The sequence below is a fragment of the Perissodus microlepis genome, chromosome 2 (assembly GCF_051167445.1).
Source record: "Perissodus microlepis isolate ML-2025 ecotype Zambia chromosome 2, ASM5116744v1, whole genome shotgun sequence".
Lineage (NCBI taxonomy): Eukaryota > Metazoa > Chordata > Actinopteri > Cichliformes > Cichlidae > Perissodus > Perissodus microlepis.
The window spans coordinates 3,446,494-3,468,980 of record NC_140462.1 but is presented as its reverse complement, the minus strand read 5'-3'; the positions used below and the strand labels follow the sequence as shown (position 1 = coordinate 3,468,980).

General features: G+C 41.1%; 1 protein-coding gene across 2 annotated transcripts in view; it reads left to right on the top strand.

Moving 5' to 3' along the window:
- Window positions 1–1,104: 1,104 nt before the first annotated feature.
- The window catches only part of psd2 (pleckstrin and Sec7 domain containing 2), a 36,432-nt gene continuing 15,049 nt past the window's right edge, over window positions 1,105–22,487 (top strand). For both annotated transcript variants that reach the window (XM_084940449.1, XM_084940441.1), the window contains exons 1-3: window positions 1,105–1,662; window positions 9,520–10,087; window positions 10,746–11,492. In XM_084940449.1, the coding sequence (XP_084796575.1) occupies window positions 9,600–10,087; window positions 10,746–11,492 (1,235 nt within the window). In that variant the 5' untranslated portion in view covers window positions 1,105–1,662; window positions 9,520–9,599. The remainder of the gene's footprint in view (window positions 1,663–9,519; window positions 10,088–10,745; window positions 11,493–22,487) is intronic.

Here is a 22,487-nt window from a genome sequence, read left to right as displayed (position 1 = left end):
ATGGTGTCAGACATATGCTGTTACAGGGTGAAAATATCCCCTTTGTTTTGTCAAGGGCAGAGGGGGAGCAGAAGCTAATTTGCTCTATATGCTGAGAGATAACATTAAATGCTTACCTGTTAGTTGGACCAAGAATGATAACACTTTTGTGTTAAATCCTCTGCAATCCAACTGATCATATGTGGCTCAGAGCAGGCACCATCAGCAGCCTGACAGCACAATCACAGTTTCATACCATGGTGTGTCTATCAGTCTGAAAAAGAAAATTAGACTCCCTGGCAATTTCTCATTTTGACAAATGCAAATGTGCACATACACATGAATATTAATATGGGGCGGGGCAAAAGCATGTGCATTGTATTAATGGCAATTTAAGGCGTTGCAGAAAGTGTTTATCTGACACTGTGTGCTCATTCCTTAAAACCAGTGGTCGTGTTTAGCGGTTCAATTGGGATTATTGGTTTTCTCAGTGGGCTTTAATCATAGTTTTGACAGAGGAGGTAGGAGCACAAACAGCATTAGAAAAAAAGGGGGACTGACAAAGATCCACAGAAAGCGCTCGACCTGCTGTTACTGATGATTAACAGTACCCTGAAAACAACTTCTGACAGAACTCAAGGCTAACCACAGGTCAAAGGTCAAGACAGTGGTCCGTTGCGATAGAAAAAATGCAAGTAGATTTTTCCATGATCAGTTGCACAATACATGAACATTAGGATGTTCACTTTCATTTATGTGTGGTAGGTTACAGTATGTTCTGGCAGGATTACACTGAGCTGTTTCATGTAACATGGTTCACTGTGGGTCAAGCGGGCTATTGACTGTTTCATAGGTCATGTTTTCTCTTTTCAGGCATCCTGCTGAATTCCTGTTGAAACCAAACTTCAGCATGACCAATGCAGCATCCCAGATATGACAGCTGCAGGACTTTAGACCTTGGACAACACCATCTGAATGTCTGTAAATCATCTACATGCTCTCTTTTTCTGGTCAGTTCCCAAACTTTTCTATCCACACCATAAATTCTTAATTCTAATATCTGGTGGAGAGGGGAGGGGGGGGGGGGGGAGTAAAGCCATCCAAGATCCCAGGACCTTAGTGTGGGAAATACCACCGGTCCAGCTGCAACTAAGCTCCAGGTCTCCAGGTTATCATCAGTGGTCAAAGACGAGAAGCGCTTATGTCAACACAACTGTCGGCACTAATCTTCACTGCGGGCTGCAGTGTTTGATATCAACAGGCCATCGAGACACGTCTCGTTCACACCGCGCTCTAGCCACGGGAGAGTGATGGTACTCCCGAGCGGTCCGAGGAGCGGGTTTAGAGTTTCTCAGCTGCCACTCAAAGCACGCATAAGCTCCACACTGAGGAGGAGACGGGCAGGACGCCTCCGTTCATCCGTCCATTCATCAGAATTAATCCGGACCTCCCGCTTTCCCCTAGCAGCCTGAGCAGAGGCGCGAGACGACACCACGAGCTGCTTCGGTTGGACGTCAACGTCGGTCGCGCGAGCGAGAAGGGGGGCAGCTGAGGAAGGGAGAGAAAAAAGAGCCCGTCTGTCAGTGTGTGGCGTGTGGATGTAGGGGAAGAGAGGGGAGAGAGTACCAGTGCCGCCGCGCAACTCCCAGCATATTTCAGCATCCGACTGGACGCATTTCACCGGTGAGTGAAGATACGACACGTTTATTTTTAAGACATCGGTCAAAGTGTGAAGATATTAACCTAGTACGGCTGTGTTAGCGCTGTTTAACCGGCGGGTCTAGCGAAGCCAATGCTGGGTGACCGTTTAGTAGTTTATTAGCGAGAGGGGCATTTCTCACAGAGGCTGTCTTTAGCTTTCCTGTTTTTCTTGCTAATGTGGGAGCAAAAATGCTCACGGCAAGCCTCCTCGCGCCGGCAAGCTTAAGGAGAGCCGTGTTTGAGGAGCTAATGCAGGCTGTGAGATACGCACCGTGCGGGCCGTGGGATTTTACGGAGGTGTGTGCGTGTCTGTGTGTTTGTGTCCCCCGAGAGGAGGCAGAGAAAAGCGTTTCCTCTGCTTTTTTAGGAGGACAAGTCGGTCTTGAAACGCGACCAAGGCACTATTTTGGAGGAAAAGAAAGACACCGGCCTCAATTGAGCTTGAACCGTGTCTCCCAGCCATCCTGTTGTCATGGTTACTGGCTCGAGGAGGCTGGGAGAACATGGTTGTCTCGCGCTGTGGTCTCTCGCTCTCTCTCTCTCCTTCGCGCACACACACACACTGGTAGAAACAATAAGCCTCGTCTGTCTGGTGTTTGTTTATGTCTTTTTAAGTGCATTGGGGGGGGGACTCGCTAGAAAAAATAACACTGGGCCAAAGCTCTCAAATCAAGTGTATCCTATACATATAAGGGCAAAGGTGAGCTGTATCCATGAGACATGTGCCTTGAATAACATCATACATACTCTAAATTCTTTCCATAATGTCCAAATACAGGAATATTACAGACAGTGCAAAGACACTGCTGTGTCTTTGCTTCTTCAGGATGTGGGAGGCTTCTTTTTTAACAGGTGTTTGATAGCCGCTTATTTTTTATCCCCAAAAGCAAAGTCGCTATTATCTTAATTATAGCCATTTACATGTCTAGTCTAGATCCATTGTAATTCATTCCCCCGATACAACTGTGGGCTCTTCCCAGGCAAACGTGTTGCTCGCTCTCCAGTGTATTCATTTCATACTCAAGGTGTCAGACATCCAGACACACTAGCACAGCAGCTCCACACCAAACTGTCACCTCTTGTTGTCTTTTTCTTCTTTTTAAATCATCCCACTAATGACTTTATTAGCAGATGTGGAAAAAACACAAAACATTTTACGCATTCAGACTAATGTTGTGTAAATATAGGGTTTTAGATATTAAACATATACAAAACACACTGAAATTCCAAAATGACAGCAAACTATGGTAGCACTTCATAGCACAGCCTGTGACTTACGGTGTAATATCTCAACACTTACTATGCAAATCTTCAGAATTATCGCTAGGTACGGTGGAATAAGGGTAACAATTTGAGTTCTTAAAGGACATAAGAAACAAATTATACTGTAAGCAATTTGAAGTAGTGAGTAACACCATGGTATTTTAGAGGAAAAGACAAACAGTATTTACACATCTTGCACTGTAATTACTCAGTACTTTTAGGGACTGTATTACTGAGTAGCCTAACCTCTTCTTACATAGTGGTTACAAAGTATATATAGGGTTGTGCCATTCAAATGAGCTATTTTAAATTCAAAGCTTTAATGTAATTATTCATATTGAAAAATTCATATTTTTTTCAATCCTTGAAAATTTGTTATCACCATTATTCTATAAACTATATTATATACCTTCTGTTAAGTATGTTTAAGTACTGAATATAACAGCCTAAATTCAGAAATATTACACAACGGATTTAAGGAAATTACTCCATAGTATGTGAGCTGTATTACAAATGTTTCCAAATCTACACTTTTCAAAATCACTCACATGTCACAAAGGTCTGTTATGCTTGCCGTGCATAATAATGAGTGAATTTGTATTAGAAGGTGAAAGCACCCAGGGGAATAGGCCCAAAACAAGATAAATCACCACATTATTGTAAGCATGTATTTAGATGTAAGCAGTTAGAGTGACAAAATCTGAGCGGACAGTTGACCTTGACTGCACAGAAGTGACATATTGGGGTGATTTCAGGGAGCTGGCTGACTGTTACGCTCCACTGGGCTGGTCTAGCAAGTTTTAGGCTCTGTGATAATGCTGGTGTGACTTGCAGCACAGGCATGAATGCTAAGAAAATAGCCCTGGACCACTTCCAAGTCCACATTTTCCTGCCTGCTTTCCCATCCTCAGCTTATAAGCAGGAAATGATGACATTATTTTCTTCCTCTCTGCATCTGTTCTTGTAGCACAACAGCATTTTTGAAAGGTGACTCTGTGCTGTGTGTGCATGTATGAGGATAGGCTGCAGGGCCAGTGCTGCACCCAGCCTACGTGTTATGAACAGGGTCAGTAGGTCATTTATAGTATAGGACTAGTCTTTCTGAGCATGTCTTACTGATAGTATAAGAGAGGAGAAGGGAAGAACAGGGACGGTTTGCCTTCTCTGTTCTTAGTATGCAGATCTAATATCATCTGTCAATGTTCAGCTGGCAGCTTCATGAATTAATTTTGATTACTAATTAGCTTGTAGAAAATATTTAGAAGGCTGTCCCGGTGGTCTTAATGCTGCTCTGCGGTAGATTTTCTATTGAAAGCTAAAATAAAATGGCTGTACTGTTCCTTTTACATGTATAGCAACAGCTTATTTATTTTGATAGTATAATTTACATTTTAGAAAAATAGGGTGATCAACTTGATGTCAACTACTGTGGTGAAACACCAGCATTGCATCCTTCACACCACTTGACAGTATTGTGGTGCTGCCTTTTAGTAAGAAATGCTCACGGTGGCACGCAGCACAAACAAAAGAGCTGCATACAAATGCTTCTATATTAAATGAACGGGGGCAGCACTGCAAACGTAATGAGGTCAGGCAAGTTGAAAGTATCAATTGATGGCCTGCTCCAGCATCTAAATTCAGTGAAAGGTGGTGCAATGATGCCCAACAGAGGTATCTACAGGCATGGGAGTGCTTCCAAAAAGATTTACTAGATAGAGAGATAGCTAGACAGAGATTAATGGATTAAGATGATTAAGTCTTCATAGAGCAGAAGACAGTTACGGCTAGTACAATATTTATATCATATTGAAAACCAGTATCCTGATTTTCTTTCCTATTGTGTCGCCCGTTCATTTGTTAAACTCCCAGAGAATCCTGGGTAATCCTCTCCACTGCATCACATTACATTCAGTGACTGCCAATGAAATCTGGCCAGAGTGCAACACCACTTGAGGAGTCCTGTGCTTATAGGCACAAAAGTATCCTGTTTTTATGTATTTACAGAGTAAGAGAAACCAATTTTATACTTAAAGGTCAGGTTAGCCTGTTAATATAACTGTATAATGTCTTTGATTGTGGACAAGGACTGTTAAGTCTGATAAAATGGAAGCTATGAGTTTGAAAGGCACAGCACATCTATTGCTGCAATCATTCAAAATGTCCAAATGGGAATTCATGCATTATTTCAGACTGTCTTCTCACTGGGGTTGAGTTGTATGTTAACATTAGCCAGCCGACCACTGTGAGTACAGGAAGCAGTGTTTGCTAATTTGTCTGCCAAAGTGTGTGCAGCACAGACTCACCAGACTCTCAAATTTTGTATTATTTTTGCTATAGCCTTTAAATAACCAGTAGGGACACCTAACAAAATCTATCAAATTAGTAAATATAAAATTAGTGAGACAGTAAAGAAGACTTAAGTCCCACCCACACATAAAGTGATTTACTTGTTCCAAATTGCTTTTCAATTATTGATCAGTTTGCAAGAGGATATTCCAAGCCCCCTTTGTGTAGGTAATGTATTTATATGGTAATGTATCTCATATGTCATTCACCAGTATTGCTTTAGTTCCTCGCTTCAAAGGTGAGAAGACTTTAATTTATGACCCTTGACTTTACATCGGTTATTTTGCCTGTTGTTGCTACACATGGTTGCTTTTTATTGACATTATAACAGCGCTTATTCGTACACTGGCAGGTTCCCATGGTGCTACATTCATACATCATGAGAATCTCCATCAGAGCAGTCTGTCAGTATCTTTGTACAACTCTCTGATCTTGCTCAACACAACAACAAAGAAGGGAACCCTTGGATGACCACTAAATTAGAAGAATAGCACAAAAAAGGCACAAATAATAGCCAATCGAGTGGACTAGTCTATCACTGAGCTAACACAACAGAGAGACAGATAACCATTCACACTTGCAGTCACTCTTGTAGCCAGTTTTGAACAACCAGTTACGATATAACCAGATACAAAAACTACTGTGTATAGCTCTTAAAATGGAATTGATTATACGAATATTGTTCGTAATTTGTTCAGATATTAAATGAATGGGAGTTTGTTTTAAAAACATAAGTCGATGTGTCAGTGTCTGTGTTTGATGTGATCTTGGGTGTGTCAGAATTATGCCATGTTTTCAGTCACAAAGGCTTCCCCTTTTCAATTAAAATGTAGCACGTGTACAATTTAAGTTAAATAAATATTGAACCTAAGGATCTAAAGCAGCGGCATCTTCACCACCACTGTGAGCTTTGTGTTCCTGTAAGATCTTCTCAGCACTTTCCTTTTCACTCTTATTATCGCAGTAGTTGCTTCTCTGCTGCTTATAGAGACCAGTCATGCTTATCACCAGAGACTCCCATTGGACTGCAGCTCTGTGTCTCAGGGATCAATAAATCACACCACGGTGTATGTCTATGTGCAGTCTTTGCAGTGTGTGTGTGTGTGTGTGTCACAGAAGCACATGTAGACAGATAGAGAGATATAAAAGGCACAAGAGGGAAGAAAAGAGCTATTTAATGGCAACTTGGTCTTTTATCCATCATTCTCACTGGATTGGTGAGTTATAAGTCTAGGCGATGGCATGGTTTTAGATGTGTGTGCTCATGTTTGCGCGTTGGTCACATGATTGGCAGGTTGTCTGATCACAATTAAAGGAAATTGATAACGGTTAAGAGCCCCAGTGTTCTGCTGACAAAAGTGGAATGCATGCATCCATCCTGATAGCCATTGTATATGTTGAGACACAAAGACTCAGAGACACACAGACACACACATACCCCATCTGATAACGCGCCCCCCCCCCCCACACACACACACTGTCTCTCTCTTATTGGCTGTGTTTTCTTCATCTGTCCATGTGGGGTGTCTGAGCACATCTGCTCTGTCTCTCCTCAGCAGCCAGATTCATAGTGCTGCTCACTTCCACTATCCTTCTTCCCTCCACCCCCTCCTTTGGATAAGACCCATTTACCTCAATTACTGCAAAATGAGTGGTAGAGAGTGCAGCGTTAGACTGTGAGATAGCAGAAAGCATAATGGTGAACAGATGAGGAAGACAGAGTGGGAGAAAAACAGAACACCAGAGACACGCAGAGAGGGAGAGACGGAGAATTCCCACTTCTCGTGTCTGGTTTCATAACCGCTCACTGCTTCCATTTATGGAAATGTTTCACTGCTTTATTTGTGCGTCTATGTGTGTGCGTGTGTGCATTTCACTGCTTAATAATATGTGCAAATTCCACTTTGTGGAGTAGCATAAATACATGCAAATTGTTCATATGCCTCATACTCATACATGAATATGGAATCCATAAAGCCCCGCTGGAAATGTGAGCACCCGAGTTTGGGAATATTCAAGCTCATTATAGTAGAGATTGGTCAGCAAATTCTCATCCAAAAATGTTTTGGGGCCTAAGAAGCTTTCAGATTCATTACTAGTTTGTGAGATACACTTTTCATAGTGTGCTATAATGGAGTTTTAAATGTCTTGTTTGTGAAAACTATGATGTTTTCATGGATGGAACTCTGAAACAATCTGGTGACTTATGAATAATGCAAACCACTCCCATAATCCTTCTAGTAAAAGACAAAAAAACAAAAGTAAATGAGTCGGCCAGTCACCGATGGTGTACTCAGAAAGACTTTGTTCAGAAATCTGTCGGTCCTTTGAGATCATCGCAGCAGCAGTCAGAGAGAGGATGAGGATTAGAGGAGGCTACAGTAGCAGAGACACAGTGCCTGGTTGTGCCTGTGTTGTGTTTTATTCCATTTTTAAAGGTTTACCTGCATTTCTTGCTGCAATACAAGACTGTCTTCGCCTTTTCAGAATGAAATGCGACAAACAAGATGCACTCTTATTTGTGTCTTTTAAATGTGTCTTTTAAATGAGAGCTCCAGCTTGTATTTGTGTGACAACATATGTAAAACTCAAAGAAGTTCAACTTTAGTAAGGGGAGAGCGATTTGTATGAGGCTCTCCATAAATTCATCATCCTTTTGCAACTCTGATGAAACAGTTTCTGGGCCTGTGGTGTCCTCATGCTCAGGGGTAAGCCAAAGCACTTCCAACATCATACTTGTAGATACAAATTTGGCTCACTATCTAGCCTGCCATAAATTTGTCCTCTAAAATGGTTCAGTTTTTTTCTGCACAGTTTGGCAGACAATTTTTCCCCTGAGAAACCAGAATCCAGATATGGATGTTCATTTTGGCCTAACAGGACCCTTACCTACATCTGCATGCTATCAGAGGAAGCTATGAATTCCACTAAATATTTTACCGCAGTTGTGCTGCAATTCCCAAGCCGTGGATGATTCAGCAAAGCAGAGAACCAGTAGAGCATGAGCAGACAGGCAGGGCTGCTTCCTGGCTGCCCTTTTTATGATACTGACACATAGCACAACATAGCAGTAAAAAAATAATCAAATATTCTTGATCTTGGAAACAGCATTTAGCCCAATAAATAGCTGTTCTGGAGCTGTTCAGTATGACACAAACTCCCTCAGCTGATGAAGCTTATCCAGCTTTCATGTCATAGACGTTCATGTTTCAGTCTTTGAATCTTAAAGACTGAGCTTTAAAGTTGCTCAACTTTATGTGAAACTAAAAATCCAAAGCCTAAACAAACTTACTTTCAATGAGAGAAAGACAATCAATATGAGAAGCTGGAACCAAATAAGCTTTGCTTAACAGTGACTAAGAAACGATTCATTATTCATTAATTATTCCTATTTCTCTTAGTCACTATTTCACACCATCATTTCATCGGATCTCAAAAAAGATAAATGTATATTTTTTATTCTCACTAAGTCTCTCTCCATATAATTTATATAAGAAAAATACATCAACAGCTGCATTATTGAACATTTTACAACAGGAACTGTTTCTGAGAGCTGCTCATTAGCATTTGCCCTTAAACTCCTGAAAGGTGAATATAAACAGAGGGCTAACAGATCAGCAGCAGACCTTTACAATACGTGTACAGGGTTCTATGATGCATTAACTGTGTGTAAGCCATCATCAGTGATGAACCTAACACTATGCTGTCATAACATCTGATTGTTTTGTTTTTTTTAAATAAAAATTGTTTTCCCAAGTCTTGACAATCAGTGGACAAAAAAAAAAAATCAATCAATCAACCCCTGACCCTAACATAGGATTAGGATTAGGGCCTAGAGGATGTGATTGGGGTTGTTGCCGTTGATGACTTGGACCTCACAGGGTTAAGTGCATTGAAGGCAGGCATCTCCATGGAGATCAAGAGGAGCTACTATTATAAGGAATCTGCAGAGAATCTCTGTGCATGCCTGTGTTCCTCTGCCGTTCGTCGCCCTCCTTTCAGAGCTGTTTTGGGATCATCTGCTGCAGAGGACATAATGTTCCAACATATACTGTATATCTCTCTCTAACACTGGCTTGCACACCTAAAAACACACGTATGCACAGCTGCTGCTTTGTTAAGAGTGACCTCTGTGACTTGCAGAGGAAAGCGCAGAGGTCATAAGAGAAATAATCAAATGACTGCTCTGGTTCATGGTGGTGTATCTTTCTTTTCTTTTTTTCTCTGCAGAGGATACATCCAGATTTAAGGTTTAATCTGCATCTTCTGTCTAAGTGGAGAGTCACCCATCCCCTGCAGGGAAGGGCACCATGACCCAGGAGGGGCAGGCTCTGCCCTCTCCCACCCCACCAGAGAACCCAGTAGAGCCCAGTACAAGCACCACCACTGACCCACCCAAAGAGACACATGACAAGACAGATGAGGACAAGGTGGATGCTCGGGCAAAGGATGAGACAGAGGAAGGAAAACAAGAAGAAGACGTCAGGGAAAGTGAGGAGGGGGAAACACAGAGAGAAGTAGAAGGGATGGTGGAAGTGGAAGGTGATAGAAGAGAAGGGGAGTTGAAAGAGGAGTGTGAAGATGGGGCCGGGGATGAGCATCAGCTGACAGAAGGAGAGGCGGAGGGGGAGAGGGAAGGGACGAAGGGGGGAGGATGTATAAATATGGAGGAAAGCTTAACGGGGGAGGAGACAACACATGAGGCGGAGGAGATGAAAGAGGAAGAGGAGGGGAAGGAAAATGAAGAAACTCACCCATGCACAGAAGAGGAGGCAACTAATTCTCAACAAGCTGGCCGGTTAGTGGACAAAATTGTATTTGTACCACTTTACCTGTCAGAGCAAGCAAGTGTCATGTTGCCTGTTAATTTGCATTACTAAAAAGACAAACACAGCTTCCTTATATTTTTATAATAACCTAAGAGAGTCACTTTTGGTCAATGTTTTTTGTGCTTTGTGATTTGAATATTTTTTATGTTAAATTGTTTTATCTCTGCGGTTCCCTTTGTACATAGTTAGCCTAATGTGCTTTACTCATATTTTACAAAATAAATAGTCAATAAGCCTCAACTAAATGAGCTGAAAAAATGGAAGAAAAATATTTAAAGAGCTAAGGGACCCAGCAACCATTTCCCAGCTCCCCAACTGTCCCAGAAAGACATTAGTGGAAGGCAGTCTGTAAAAAGCTCAACATGTGGAAGAAAAATGTGCCTGCTAATTAGCAGATTCATATATGACAAGCCAAAACTACTCAGAATGATAAAGACATACTGAGAGTAAAGTACATCTAACCCTTTTCTTTTAAAAAAAAAGGGATGAAATAGCGATGCTTTTGTATCGTATTGTAGTAAATAGCACAGTGTTTTTAGATGAACAAGATGACTGATCTTTTTTGCATATTTTTATCCATTTTCATGCGTGTAGGTCAGATGTTTTCTTTTCTTCCTGTTGATATAGATTGGCAAACGGTATAGCTGGGAATGACGATGAAGATGAAGTAGGTGAAGAGGACGAGGGGGGAGATGAGGGGGCGATACAAACACACTTGGACACTTTCAGCTCTAATTTTGAGACAACTGTAGAACAGGCTGACACCGAAGTGGAGGATGAGGAAGAGGAAGAGGAAGAGGTCCAAAAAGAAGGTGATGGCAGAGAAAACCAGGACAGTTTCAGCTCAGCTTTTGAACAGATTGTCGAGCAGGTCGATGTTCAGGATGAAGAGGAGGAAGACGAGAGAGAGTTGGAGGAGGAGAGGGAGAAAAGTAGGGTGGACAACAAAGATGGTTTCAGCTCCACATTTGAGCGCATCGTGGAGTCTGCCCTGCTCAGGGGTGGGACCTGCTACAGCAGCCTGGACTCTCTGGATGTTCTGTCACTCACAGATGAGACAGACAGCTGTGTTAGCTTTGAGGCGCCACTGACACCGCTCATCCAACAGAGGGCACTGTTACAAGGTCCTGAACCTCTGGAGCTTGAGTTGGCAACAGTTCAGGAGCAAGAAGGGGCTGAGATTGGAACAGATGCCCCAGGGCCTGAACTCGGGGCTGGGGACAGTGCTGGAGCAGTGGCTGGAGTAGGAGGAAGCCCGCTGAGGACCACCATACCTGGGAGCAGATCAGAGTTTGTGTTGAGCCAGCCTGGACGCTGGGCCATTCCTAATGGCTATCACACAGATTGCCAGGGAGACATGATTAACTCTGTCAGGTAAGTTTTACTTTAGTTCCATGTGTGGACTAAATAACATTATTATAAAGGGATGTATTTGGTTTAAAAAGTAAATATGACAATCCTGAGAAAATATGGTGTAATACATTAAAGAATTTATATAAAATGAGGATGTTTTTGCATGGTGGGTGGGTAATTTTACACATTCAATGTTAAACACAGTTTAATGAATATTTAAATGACTGATGACAGCTTCCAGGATATGTGGTTGTTGAAGCCTTGTGCAGATGTCTTACTCAAGTGTAATTAACTTAATGTGACCTTGGCTTAACCAGTAGGTGGCGTGAACAAGTGAAGCCCAGCTGTAGGTCCTTAGAGAGGGGGACAGGGAGGGCTGGTTGGGGTGGAAAGAGGTGGCCCGCCTCTTTCCACATATGCAAACTGAGACAGTTCTTTAAACAATAACCATGATGGAAGCAACAAATGTAGGCATGCGTTACTCAGCTTAAAATGTTCATATTTTTGGAAAATAAAGGAACTGAGTCTTTCAGTGTTCATGACTGCACAGTTTTGTGCACTCCAGCAAGAATGTTGCATTCACACAACAGACTTAAGCCAAACTGAGCAAACAAAAAGTTGCAATACAAGGAAGCTTTAACATTTTGATGAAACCAGTGGGACTGTTAAAGCAGGACTGCTGCATTTGAAATGAGAGGAGCCTCTGGTAAATGTATACAGAGTTTATTCACCAGAGCTGCAGACTGTGGCTCGACTATTTGCTCTCTCCAACCTTTTTGCTTAAAGGATACAATAGAGAGAGATAACCTCAGTACTGTCAAATGACAGGTTTATCATCAATCATGACAGAAGACCTTTTGAACAGAAACTCAATTTTTAGGAGGACTGTGGTGGTTTTCTATGGGAGGGTTACACTAGATAAGATCCATGGCAGCCTGTCAGCATAATGAATCACTTGTGTGAGCAGGACAACTCCAATTCACAAACTCGTTGGGCTTTTTGACAAAGAGAACTAGTTTCGTTCTTGATGAAGATTACATTTTTGACATTTTGACCAGTAACAGGTTGGGTTGGAACCTGATATATTGGTTCACTATGAAGGAAACAGATCATGGTAATAATGCTTATTTCTGCCTCTCTAATGTCACAGACATTAACTTGGTGGAGTTTTGGTATTGAAACTATGATATATTTTATGATATTGATGTTCAAAGTTGGTTACAGCTAAATACCATGCTGAACAAAAGCACATTTTTAGCCTTTAAACTGTGACACTTTGAGTGGGTGCAAAGTCGATTCAGTTGCAGGTTTTATCAGAGCTTAGATGTGTGTGCCAAATTACCATCAACTCCGTGTACTTCATGGACCTGTAGCTATTATCATAATACACATATATAAAATCAAAGCTTTATTTATCCAAATAATTAATCATTAAGGAAAATATGCTTGATATAAACTGAATGTATACGAATCAAGTACATTTCGTTTGACCAGATTCCATTAAATGTAATTTTTTACATTTCATGTAACAAAATTACACAGAAATTTTACATGTAACATTGTTACAGGAAGCCAGACCTGGAGGGATTGTGGGGACACGGTAACAGCTGACATGACTTTCGTACAATTAATTACCTTAATAGTAGTAAAATGGGTTGAAGGAGACAACGTAGAGCCACTGAAGGGAGAAGCAGTAACGCAAACCATATGGCGAAAACATGTAACTTGAACTTTGGCTATAGGTCTCCCTCGCTGGTGTGCACACAGTCCCTGTGGCGTGTTCATCAGCTCTTCCCCCTTGCACAGTTCCTGCAGTTAGAAACATACTGGAATGCCAAATAGATGCACAGACCTTTGACATTATCTGCTCAGCTAACTGCTGGGATTTGCTCAGACTCTCGGGTATGACTTACAGGATGAATGAAGGATTTTGGATGTCAGTTCTGCTCTTCTTTTCTCCTCTTCTTACCAGTCTACAGATGTTGTACTTTAGGCACAGTCTTGCTTCCTGACCACCAGCGCCAAGCTGAATGAGCTATTGTTTATGTCATGACATCATCGTCTTCAGCTTTCCTCGGCCCAGCAGGGTCTTAGAGTGAATGTGAGTGTGTATGTGTGTAAGTGGGTGATTATTGCTCCGTGCTAGCCAGCCTGCCAGACATTTGAGCACTTAAACCTAGAGTGGATACATCTGCTAGTCAGTCTTAAAGGGAAAGTTTAAGATTTAAAGATACTAACAGTATCCAATTATTTACTTCTTGATGTCCATTCAGATGCTGTTTTTCAGGCTATTAAAAAGGGAACCTTTAAAACCATTAGGAATTCCAGTGCAAGTTGGTCTTTTAATATTCTCTAGAAGGATTATGGATCATGTGCTTCTGAACTCCTTCTACTGATAAATGAATTTCCTTGCCTTACATTTCTTCTCTCTTTGTGTCATTCAGTGTCGTTGAGACAGTGTCGTATTTCATTGTCTCACCTTCTGCCTCTCGATTCATTTCTCCACTTGATTCATGTTATCTCACTATATCACATCTTAGTTATAACACACACACATAGACACACATACACACATATCCTCCATTTCACCTACACTGCTCTCCTACCAGCATATCTTATCTTTCATTCTTCTTGTCTGCCAGCTTCCTTTTTTTCTGGTGGGTAGCCAGAGAATTGCCGTGGTTACACATTTTGGCACCTTGGGCGTCATGGACAACGGGCCTTTTTCACTGCGGGACCGAGCAGCTGCAGAGCATAGAATAAAAAATGAAAGTCAGTCAGTCAGTCAGTCAGCTTGGCAGACATTATGTTTTTTTAATAATCACCTTTGCCCATTATTTTCACTGAGATTGAGAATTTCAGTCATAAGAAAAAAAATTGTTCTAAAATAATTGTAGCAGTTGAAACAACTTTGTTTCAACTGCTACTCATAGACTGTATAAGAAAATGGACATAGCCACAATGACATCACCTACTGATTAGCGAAGTCCCCTGTTGAAGCCTAATGCCAGGAAGTTTGTCTGAGGCCTTCGTGGTGTTTTTAAATTGGATGTCTTGAGTAAGGAGGGGAGGTGACTTAGAATCCGAGGGATAACACACACTCATATGGTAGTAAATTGCTATTTATAATAAGCCCATCCTAAAGCATATGCTACTTGGACCATAATTTATAAAACTGAACATTTTTTTGTACTCAGTATGATGTAAAAGTAATGATTAGTCTTTTTGGCATCATAGATCAAGAGAACAGGAGAACTGTTTTCCCCTGAGTGTCTATATCAGCGGTCCCCAACCTTTTTTGCGCCATGGACCGGTTTGTGTCTGACAATATTTTTACGGACTGGCCTTTAAGGTGCTACAGATAAATACAACAAAATAAAACCAGAACCGGTACCAAACAAAAGAAGATTTATTTATAACACACGGGAAAAAACCCGGGGAAATCGAGTTAATGATAAAAACCCTGAAAACCATAAATTTCACACAGGGTACTGGTCCGTGGCCCGAGGGTTGGGGACCACTGGTCTATATGATTTGCAAACGAAGAAGATGCCCCCTGCTGGCCATTAGGAAAAAATGCAAGTTTAAGAAACTTGCGCGCTGGCTTCACTTTTCAGAGTTGTATTCTGCTCTGTATTTTCGTCTATGATGTTATTTCTATGTAATCGTGTTTATGGTGTTTTTGCATTGCATTTTTCAGGGTTGTGATTTTGGACGTCATACCTCTGCTATGTACAAAAATGTATGAAAAAAATGGTCATGCTGTGCTATAACTGTCAGTGACAATGCTGACATTGTTTTCAGTTAGAGCCCCTGTTTTTCCTAAGTTTAGCATGTACACTAATGTTAAAGGATAATACACCCTCTGTCAGTTCTTAGGTTTTACATATCAGGATATAATAAACAATTGGGTCTTAAAATTAGGTAAATACAACATCAGATGAACAACAACATATGACATATTACACCATGTCATTATTTATTTAACAAAACTAAGACAGAATGCAGAACCATAGAATTGTTAAGTTAAGTAGACCTCATGATTCAGTAGCTTATAGAAACCCTTAATAGCAATAACTTGCGGTAACTTGAGGATCATTGTCCAGTTACATGACCCAGTTTCAGCCAAGCACAATGACTGCAAGGTGCCCAGGTCCTGTGGCTGCAAAAGAAGCCCAAATAATCACCCCTCCACCACCATGCTTGACACTTGGTAGCCCTTCCAAACAAACCACACTTGTTCAGTCTTTTTCTGATTGCGCTGTCAAAACCTTTAACATTTTACATGCTAACTGAGGCCCATTTCTCTGAGCATTTCACAGTTTGACCTTGGGGTGAATTTGCTGGGACATCAACTTCTGAGAAGATTCGCAACTGCCTGGAATGATTTCTACATGTGAATAATATTTCTCATTGTAGAATGATGGCCTTAAATTGTTTGGAAATGGCCTTATAACCCTTCCCAGACTGGGTAGCAGCAGTTGCTCCTCTGAGATCATTGCTGATGTCTTTCCTCCTTGGCAATGTGTTAACATGCCCCTGAATGCTCCAGACCAGCAAACTGCAATAACATCTGCTTTGGTAGAGGCACTCACACTTTCTGATGATCAGTTTATCGAGTGTTTGATTACTAGTACATAGATGCTACTTACCATCCTAATTCCAATAGAGGCAATAAGTATATATTTTGTTTTTCATGCACTGCTTCTGCATTTTGGAATAAATTTGTTAAATAATTAATGACACAGCGTAATGTGTCATGTGGTGATGTTCATCTCAGATTGTATTTACCAAAGTAAAGTGTGTTTTATAAATGTAATAAGCAAAGACATACATTTTCTGCCAGTGCCACTGTTTTTTTGCTTGTGTAAGCCCCTGGGTGGTTACATTGTTTACAAGTAAAAGATAAGAAGTAAGTTTCTTTTATGTTTCCCAAATTTGTTGTTGCTTATACCCTACATCTTAATGAAATGTGCTTCATTAGGCTACGTCAGTCACTATAAACAGATGTTGTACTCCCTGGACAAGTAGAAGTGATGAGGCTCCACTCTGAGAAAGCATACACTATCTTTGCAGTGCATGTACATCATCTACAAATGTAGCTATACAAATTTGCTCAAAACCACAAATACAAAAACCTTAATGTTGCATATTTCTGTGTTATATTCATACTAATCTAAATATTACAAATATGAAAGTCAGATGTTTGTTATCTCTTGTGATAGTGAGTGAATGTAAATGACAATACAGCTGAAGAGGCAGAGTGGTGTGTCTTTGCGGAAGAACACATTGGCATGCAGTGTGAAGCAGTTGGATCGGCATATGTGTCTCAAAATGCTGCAGAAACTGTTACTGAGTCATACATCTGATGTACACATGTCTAACATGCTCTTTGTGAATGAAACTGAAAGGCTGTTACTCCACGTTTTGCTTCAGTTGTTCATACTACTAATCTCATCTTATTTTTACATATTTTTCAGCTTTTTTAACCATAGTTTTTGTAATACGGCAGTCAAACCAGGTATTCAAACTGATCCATTTGGCTGGCAAACTATGTGCACTGGTGTAAACTCACTGCCACATACACCTCAGTTTGATCTGAAGTGGGCTGGAAGGTTATTGCCTAATAAACTCTTAGAAACACTAGCAAATTATTTACCTTTCCTTTAGGGTATTATTTAATAAACCATCCACAAAACTTATGATACGTGATTCAGAGGGACTTCGGTGCTCCCAGATGGTTATAAAATGCCAAAAGAAAGCACAAAAAAAGAGAAAATTAGTAAGTTGCAAAAAACGGGCACTTTGTTATTAAATGGGAAGCAAACATTAACCCCCCCACCCACACACACATACCTAATTTTGTCTATCTATAACTTACCTATCTTTTACTTACTTTAGTGTGATATACTGAGCCCAACTGACAAAATTAGTTAAAAGTCCCAAATGTATGCCCTCCTTCTTTGGAGTTTTCATGTTGTACAACGCAATCCAGTGGGCTGAAATGGACCATTTATTGGACCATATGTTTGACATCCCTTCCCTGGTGCATATACAGCCTGTCCACAATTTATCCTTCAACGTTTGTAGCTGGAGCTTTGATGTGGTGCAAAGAAACCTAATCCTACCTCAGCCAAACCCTCTCTGCAGATATTATTCCCACTGTTACTGTTTATTCTGACATCAGTGGGTGAAGATAGTGAAATGGGCAGCTGGCCACAGGAACAGGGAAAAAGTACAGCAGATACTGTAAGCATGCCAACCAGTACATGCAAATATGAGATGACAGTGCTCTTAGTCAGCAAACCTGGCTTTTAGTTTTGAGCTTGTACACTTGTGTAGTTTGTCAGCCTGTCAGTCATTGGATTAGACAGTCAATTGCATCTTTTTTTGGTTACTTAGTCACTGTTACTTCACACGAGTTGTGTTGCTCTGTGCTCTGTGGGGACCATGAGTGAAGCTTAACCTTAATCCACAGAGGAGACTAAAATCGCCATGAAAACACACTCTCTGTTGGTCGGTCTATTTGTCTGTCCAGCAGCTTACTATAAAGCAGGCTATATCTACGCAGTGGAGCCAACTAGATGCAGGCTGATTATGTGATAATGCAAACTGCGCTGGAGCACCCATGCCCTCAAAACAAACATACGCAGTGCAATACTCAAGGAAAAAGATCCAGTGTCTGGACATATATGAATGTGTTTGACAAATGTTCTATGGCTGAACATTTGCATGAATACATGTGATTCCATTGTGTATGCGTATTCCTCCTGGTGGCTCACAAGCCTAACAGATCAAGCAGAGCAGATAAAAGCCAGGCAATTTGTTTCCATATCAGAGAAGCAGCTCTGCTGCATAGACTAACCTCTTTCATACACAGTGTTGAGCGCAGAAACACACATACACATGAAAGACATGTGGGCCAGAAGCATGCATAAACAAAAACTGTGTTTAATGCTCGCACATTCTAGCTCACTCAGTGATGCAGATATGGGAGTCCTTTATATCCGTCTTTCATATTCTTAATCTTTCTCTCTCTCTCTCTCTCTCTCTCTCTCTCTCTCTCACACACACACACAGACACACACACACACACACATATGTTTGAGGATATCACATTGGGAATAAAACCCTTAGTGAGGTTCTATAGCACTGCTGAAACATCCTGCAGATTATCCTCTCCTGGCTCACACTCAGGCAGTGATATGGACACATGCAGTCCCACATACACAAAAATAGATGCGTACACAAAAGGTTTGCAAACAAATCTTTTTCACCCTCTCACCACAGACTCACGCGGTAACTGAATAGTTTCAGCACCAGCATATTTATCCCTGGCTATTTATAGCTCAACTCTATGTTTTATGACACATCCCACAACCATACTGTAGAAGTGACTGTGTCTGCTGAATTATGTCTTTCTAACCATGGGTTTCTCTCTTCTGAGGCGTCTTGTCAGCACTTCCTGTATGTGCTAAGTGGAAGAGAAAGCAGACCATATGAAACATTTGTGCCTAGTTCTTGGCATGACTGCTCAAACTGTAGCTGATTTTACAGCAGATGGTAATCTTTAGCTGCTGTCAGATCAAGCTGCTGTGTTTAGTGTTTCACTAAACCCAATCCCACACCTGAACATAATTAGTCTCACCCAGCCAAAAGAGGTCACCATTGTCCATTGTTTGCAGCTGAGTAGGTGGTTTTTGGGTCCTGTGTGTTTCTCTGTGTGTGAATAAGAGCTTGTAAGATGGAAACAGTAAACTACACTAAAGGTTTTCACCCTTTTTCATTTTGTTGTTATTACTGATCGAAGGATTTCTTGGTCATTTTGTATTATTTAGCCATGCTGTGTTTATAAAGGTATAAATGATTGACAAATTTAGGTTGTTCTATTCTCTCCTCAGTTTGTGGGTGCATCAGTGTTTCATCTAAATCATCAATCAGTTGTTGTCTTGTGTGGCTTGCAACTGTCAATGTTTAATTGGGCTTGCAGTCAACAGTAATAGTAACTCCTATTAAGAGCTCAAATACAATACAAATTCTTAGAGTAAGACGCAAACAGCAAACAGTGCAATTTACCTTTCTGTTTGCGCATGTGGGCTGTAAACAGACTATTTTAAGAAATTGTTTTGCAAGGCTTTTTATGTATTGAGTTCACTTATGTTTGCAACTTAGCAGGTGGAGCTCAAAGTTCTTTCTGAGTCAAGCTTCACTGGCTGATTGACTAAAATGCATAAAATAAGAGCTTGTTTTAATCAGCTACATGTTTTTAAGGCAACATTTCGCTTCTAAAACCTCATCAGCTGAAAAGCTGAATCATTTTTTTTCCACGTGCTGTTGGCTGCGGCATCATATTTGTGCTACAACAGGTTTATAAATTCTGCTGTCTGTGTGGTTGTGTGTGAATGACAAAGGTTATCCATGAGTCATAGGAAGCCTCTCCAAAAAAACACAGACTTGTGACTAGTGTTCAAATGTGTAAAAACAGTAGTCCGGCCACTGGTGTTGTCTGTATTCACCAGCCACTTTCTTAGATGCACCTTGCTCTTACCATGTTGGCCCCGTTTTGTGTTCAGGGTACTTTGATTCTTCACTGCGTAGATTCAGCAAGGTTCTGGAAAACATTCCTTACAGGTTTTGGTCCATACTAGCATGACAGTATCACACAGTTTCAGCAGTATTACTAGTTATGCATCCATGATACTCCACGGCATCCCAGAGGTGCACTACTGGCTTGAGATCGGGTGACTGTGCAGGTGTGAGTTCACTGTCCCCACACCATTACACCACCCGTTCTTAGCTGGCACTTACAGGGAGTGCAGAATTATTAGGCAAATGAGTATTTTGTCCACATCATCCTCTTCATGCATGTTGTCTTACTCCAAGCTGTATAGGCTCGAAAGCCTACTACCAATTAAGCATATTAGGTGATGTGCATCTCTGTAATGAGAAGGGGTGTGGTCTAATGACATCAACACCCTATATCAGGTGTGCATAATTATTAGGCAAATTCCTTTCCTTTGGCAAAATGGGTCAAAAGAAGGACTTGACAGGCTCAGAAAAGTCAAAAATAGTGAGATATCTTGCAGAGGGATGCAGCAGTCTCAAAATTGCAAAGCTTCTGAAGCGTGATCATCGAACAATCAATTTCATTCAAAATAGTCAACAGGGTCGCAAGAAGCGTGTGGAAAAACCAAGGCGCAAAATAACTGCCCATGAACTGAGAAAAGTCAAGCGTGCAGCTGCCAAGATGCCACTTGCCACCAGTTTGGCCATATTTCAGAGCTGCAACATCACTGGAGTGCCCAAAAGCACAAGGTGTGCAATACTCAGAGACATGGCCAAGGTAAGAAAGGCTGAAAGACGACCACCACTGAACAAGACACACAAGCTGAAACGTCAAGACTGGGCCAAGAAATATCTCAAGACTGATTTTTCTAAGGTTTTATGGACTGATGACATGAGAGTGAGTCTTGATGGGCCAGATGGATGGGCCCGTGGCTGGATTGGTAAAGGGCAGAGAGCTCCAGTCCGACTCAGACGCCAGCAAGGTGGAGGTGGAGTACTGGTTTGGGCTGGTATCATCAAAGATGAGCTTGTGGGGCCTTTTCGGGTTGAGGATGGAGTCAAGCTCAACTCCCAGTCCTACTGCCAGTTTCTGGAAGACACCTTCTTCAAGCAGTGGTACAGGAAGAAGTCTGCATCCTTCAAGAAAAACGTGATTTTCATGCAGGACAATGCTCCATCACACGCGTCCAAGTACTCCACAGCGTGGCTGGCAAGAAAGGGTATAAAAGAAGAAAAACTAATGACATGGCCTCCTTGTTCACCTGATCTGAACCCCATTGAGAACCTGTGGTCCATCATCAAATGTGAGATTTAAAAGGAGGGAAAACAGTACACCTCTCTGAACAGTGTCTGGGAGGCTGTGGTTGCTGCTGCACGCAATGTTGATGGTGAACAGATCAAAACACTGACAGAATCCATGGATGGCAGGCTTTTGAGTGTCCTTGCAAAGAAAAGTGGCTATATTGGTCGCTGATTTGTTTTTGTTTTGTTTTTGAATGTCAGAAATGTATATTTGTGAATGTGGAGATGTTATATTGGTGTCACTGGTAAAAATAAATAATTGAAATGGGTATATATTTGTTTCTTGTTAAGTTGCCTAATAATTATGCACAGTAATAGTCACCTGCACACACAGATATCCCCCTAAAATAGCTCAAACTAAAAACAAACTAAAAACTACTTCCAAAAACATTCAGCTTTGATATTAATGAGTTTTGTGGGTTCATTGAGAACATGGTTGTTGTTCAATAATAAAATTATTCCTCAAAAATACAACTTGCCTAATAATTCTGCACTCCCTGTATTCTGTGGTCTTCTGCTGTTGTAGCCCGTCTGCTTCAAGGCTCAATGAAGTGTGTGTTCAGAGATGCTCTTCTGCATACCTTGATTGTAACAAGTAGTTATTTGAGTTAGTTACTGTTGCCTTCCTATCAGCTCAGAGCAGTTGTGGCCATTGTCCTGAACTCGGGCATCAACAATGTATTTTCATCAAGGGAAAGCTGCTGCTCACTGCATAGTTTCTCTTTTTCTGACCAATCTCTGTAAACCCTAGAAATGGTTGTGTGGGAAAATCCCAGCAGATTATTAGTTTCTGAAACACATCAACAACCACGTTCATGTTCAGTGTGAACTGCAGCAGGTCGTCTTAACCACGTCTACATGTCAAAATGCATTTACTTTCTGTCCTGTGACTGGCTGATTAGATATCACCTGTAGAACAGGTCTACTTATATATACTTATATATATACTTATATATATGTATACAGGTCTATACTTATATATGTGTATAATATATATAGCTTTCTTTTAAATTTCCACACCCTATCTCCTGATTTTTTACTTTTATCAATACAGATGCTTGTCATTTCTTTTCTGTGCTTCTTTCCATCAGATCAGAAAGCGGCTTTTGTGTTCTAGCTAGCAAATGTACTAATATTACTCTGTGGTTT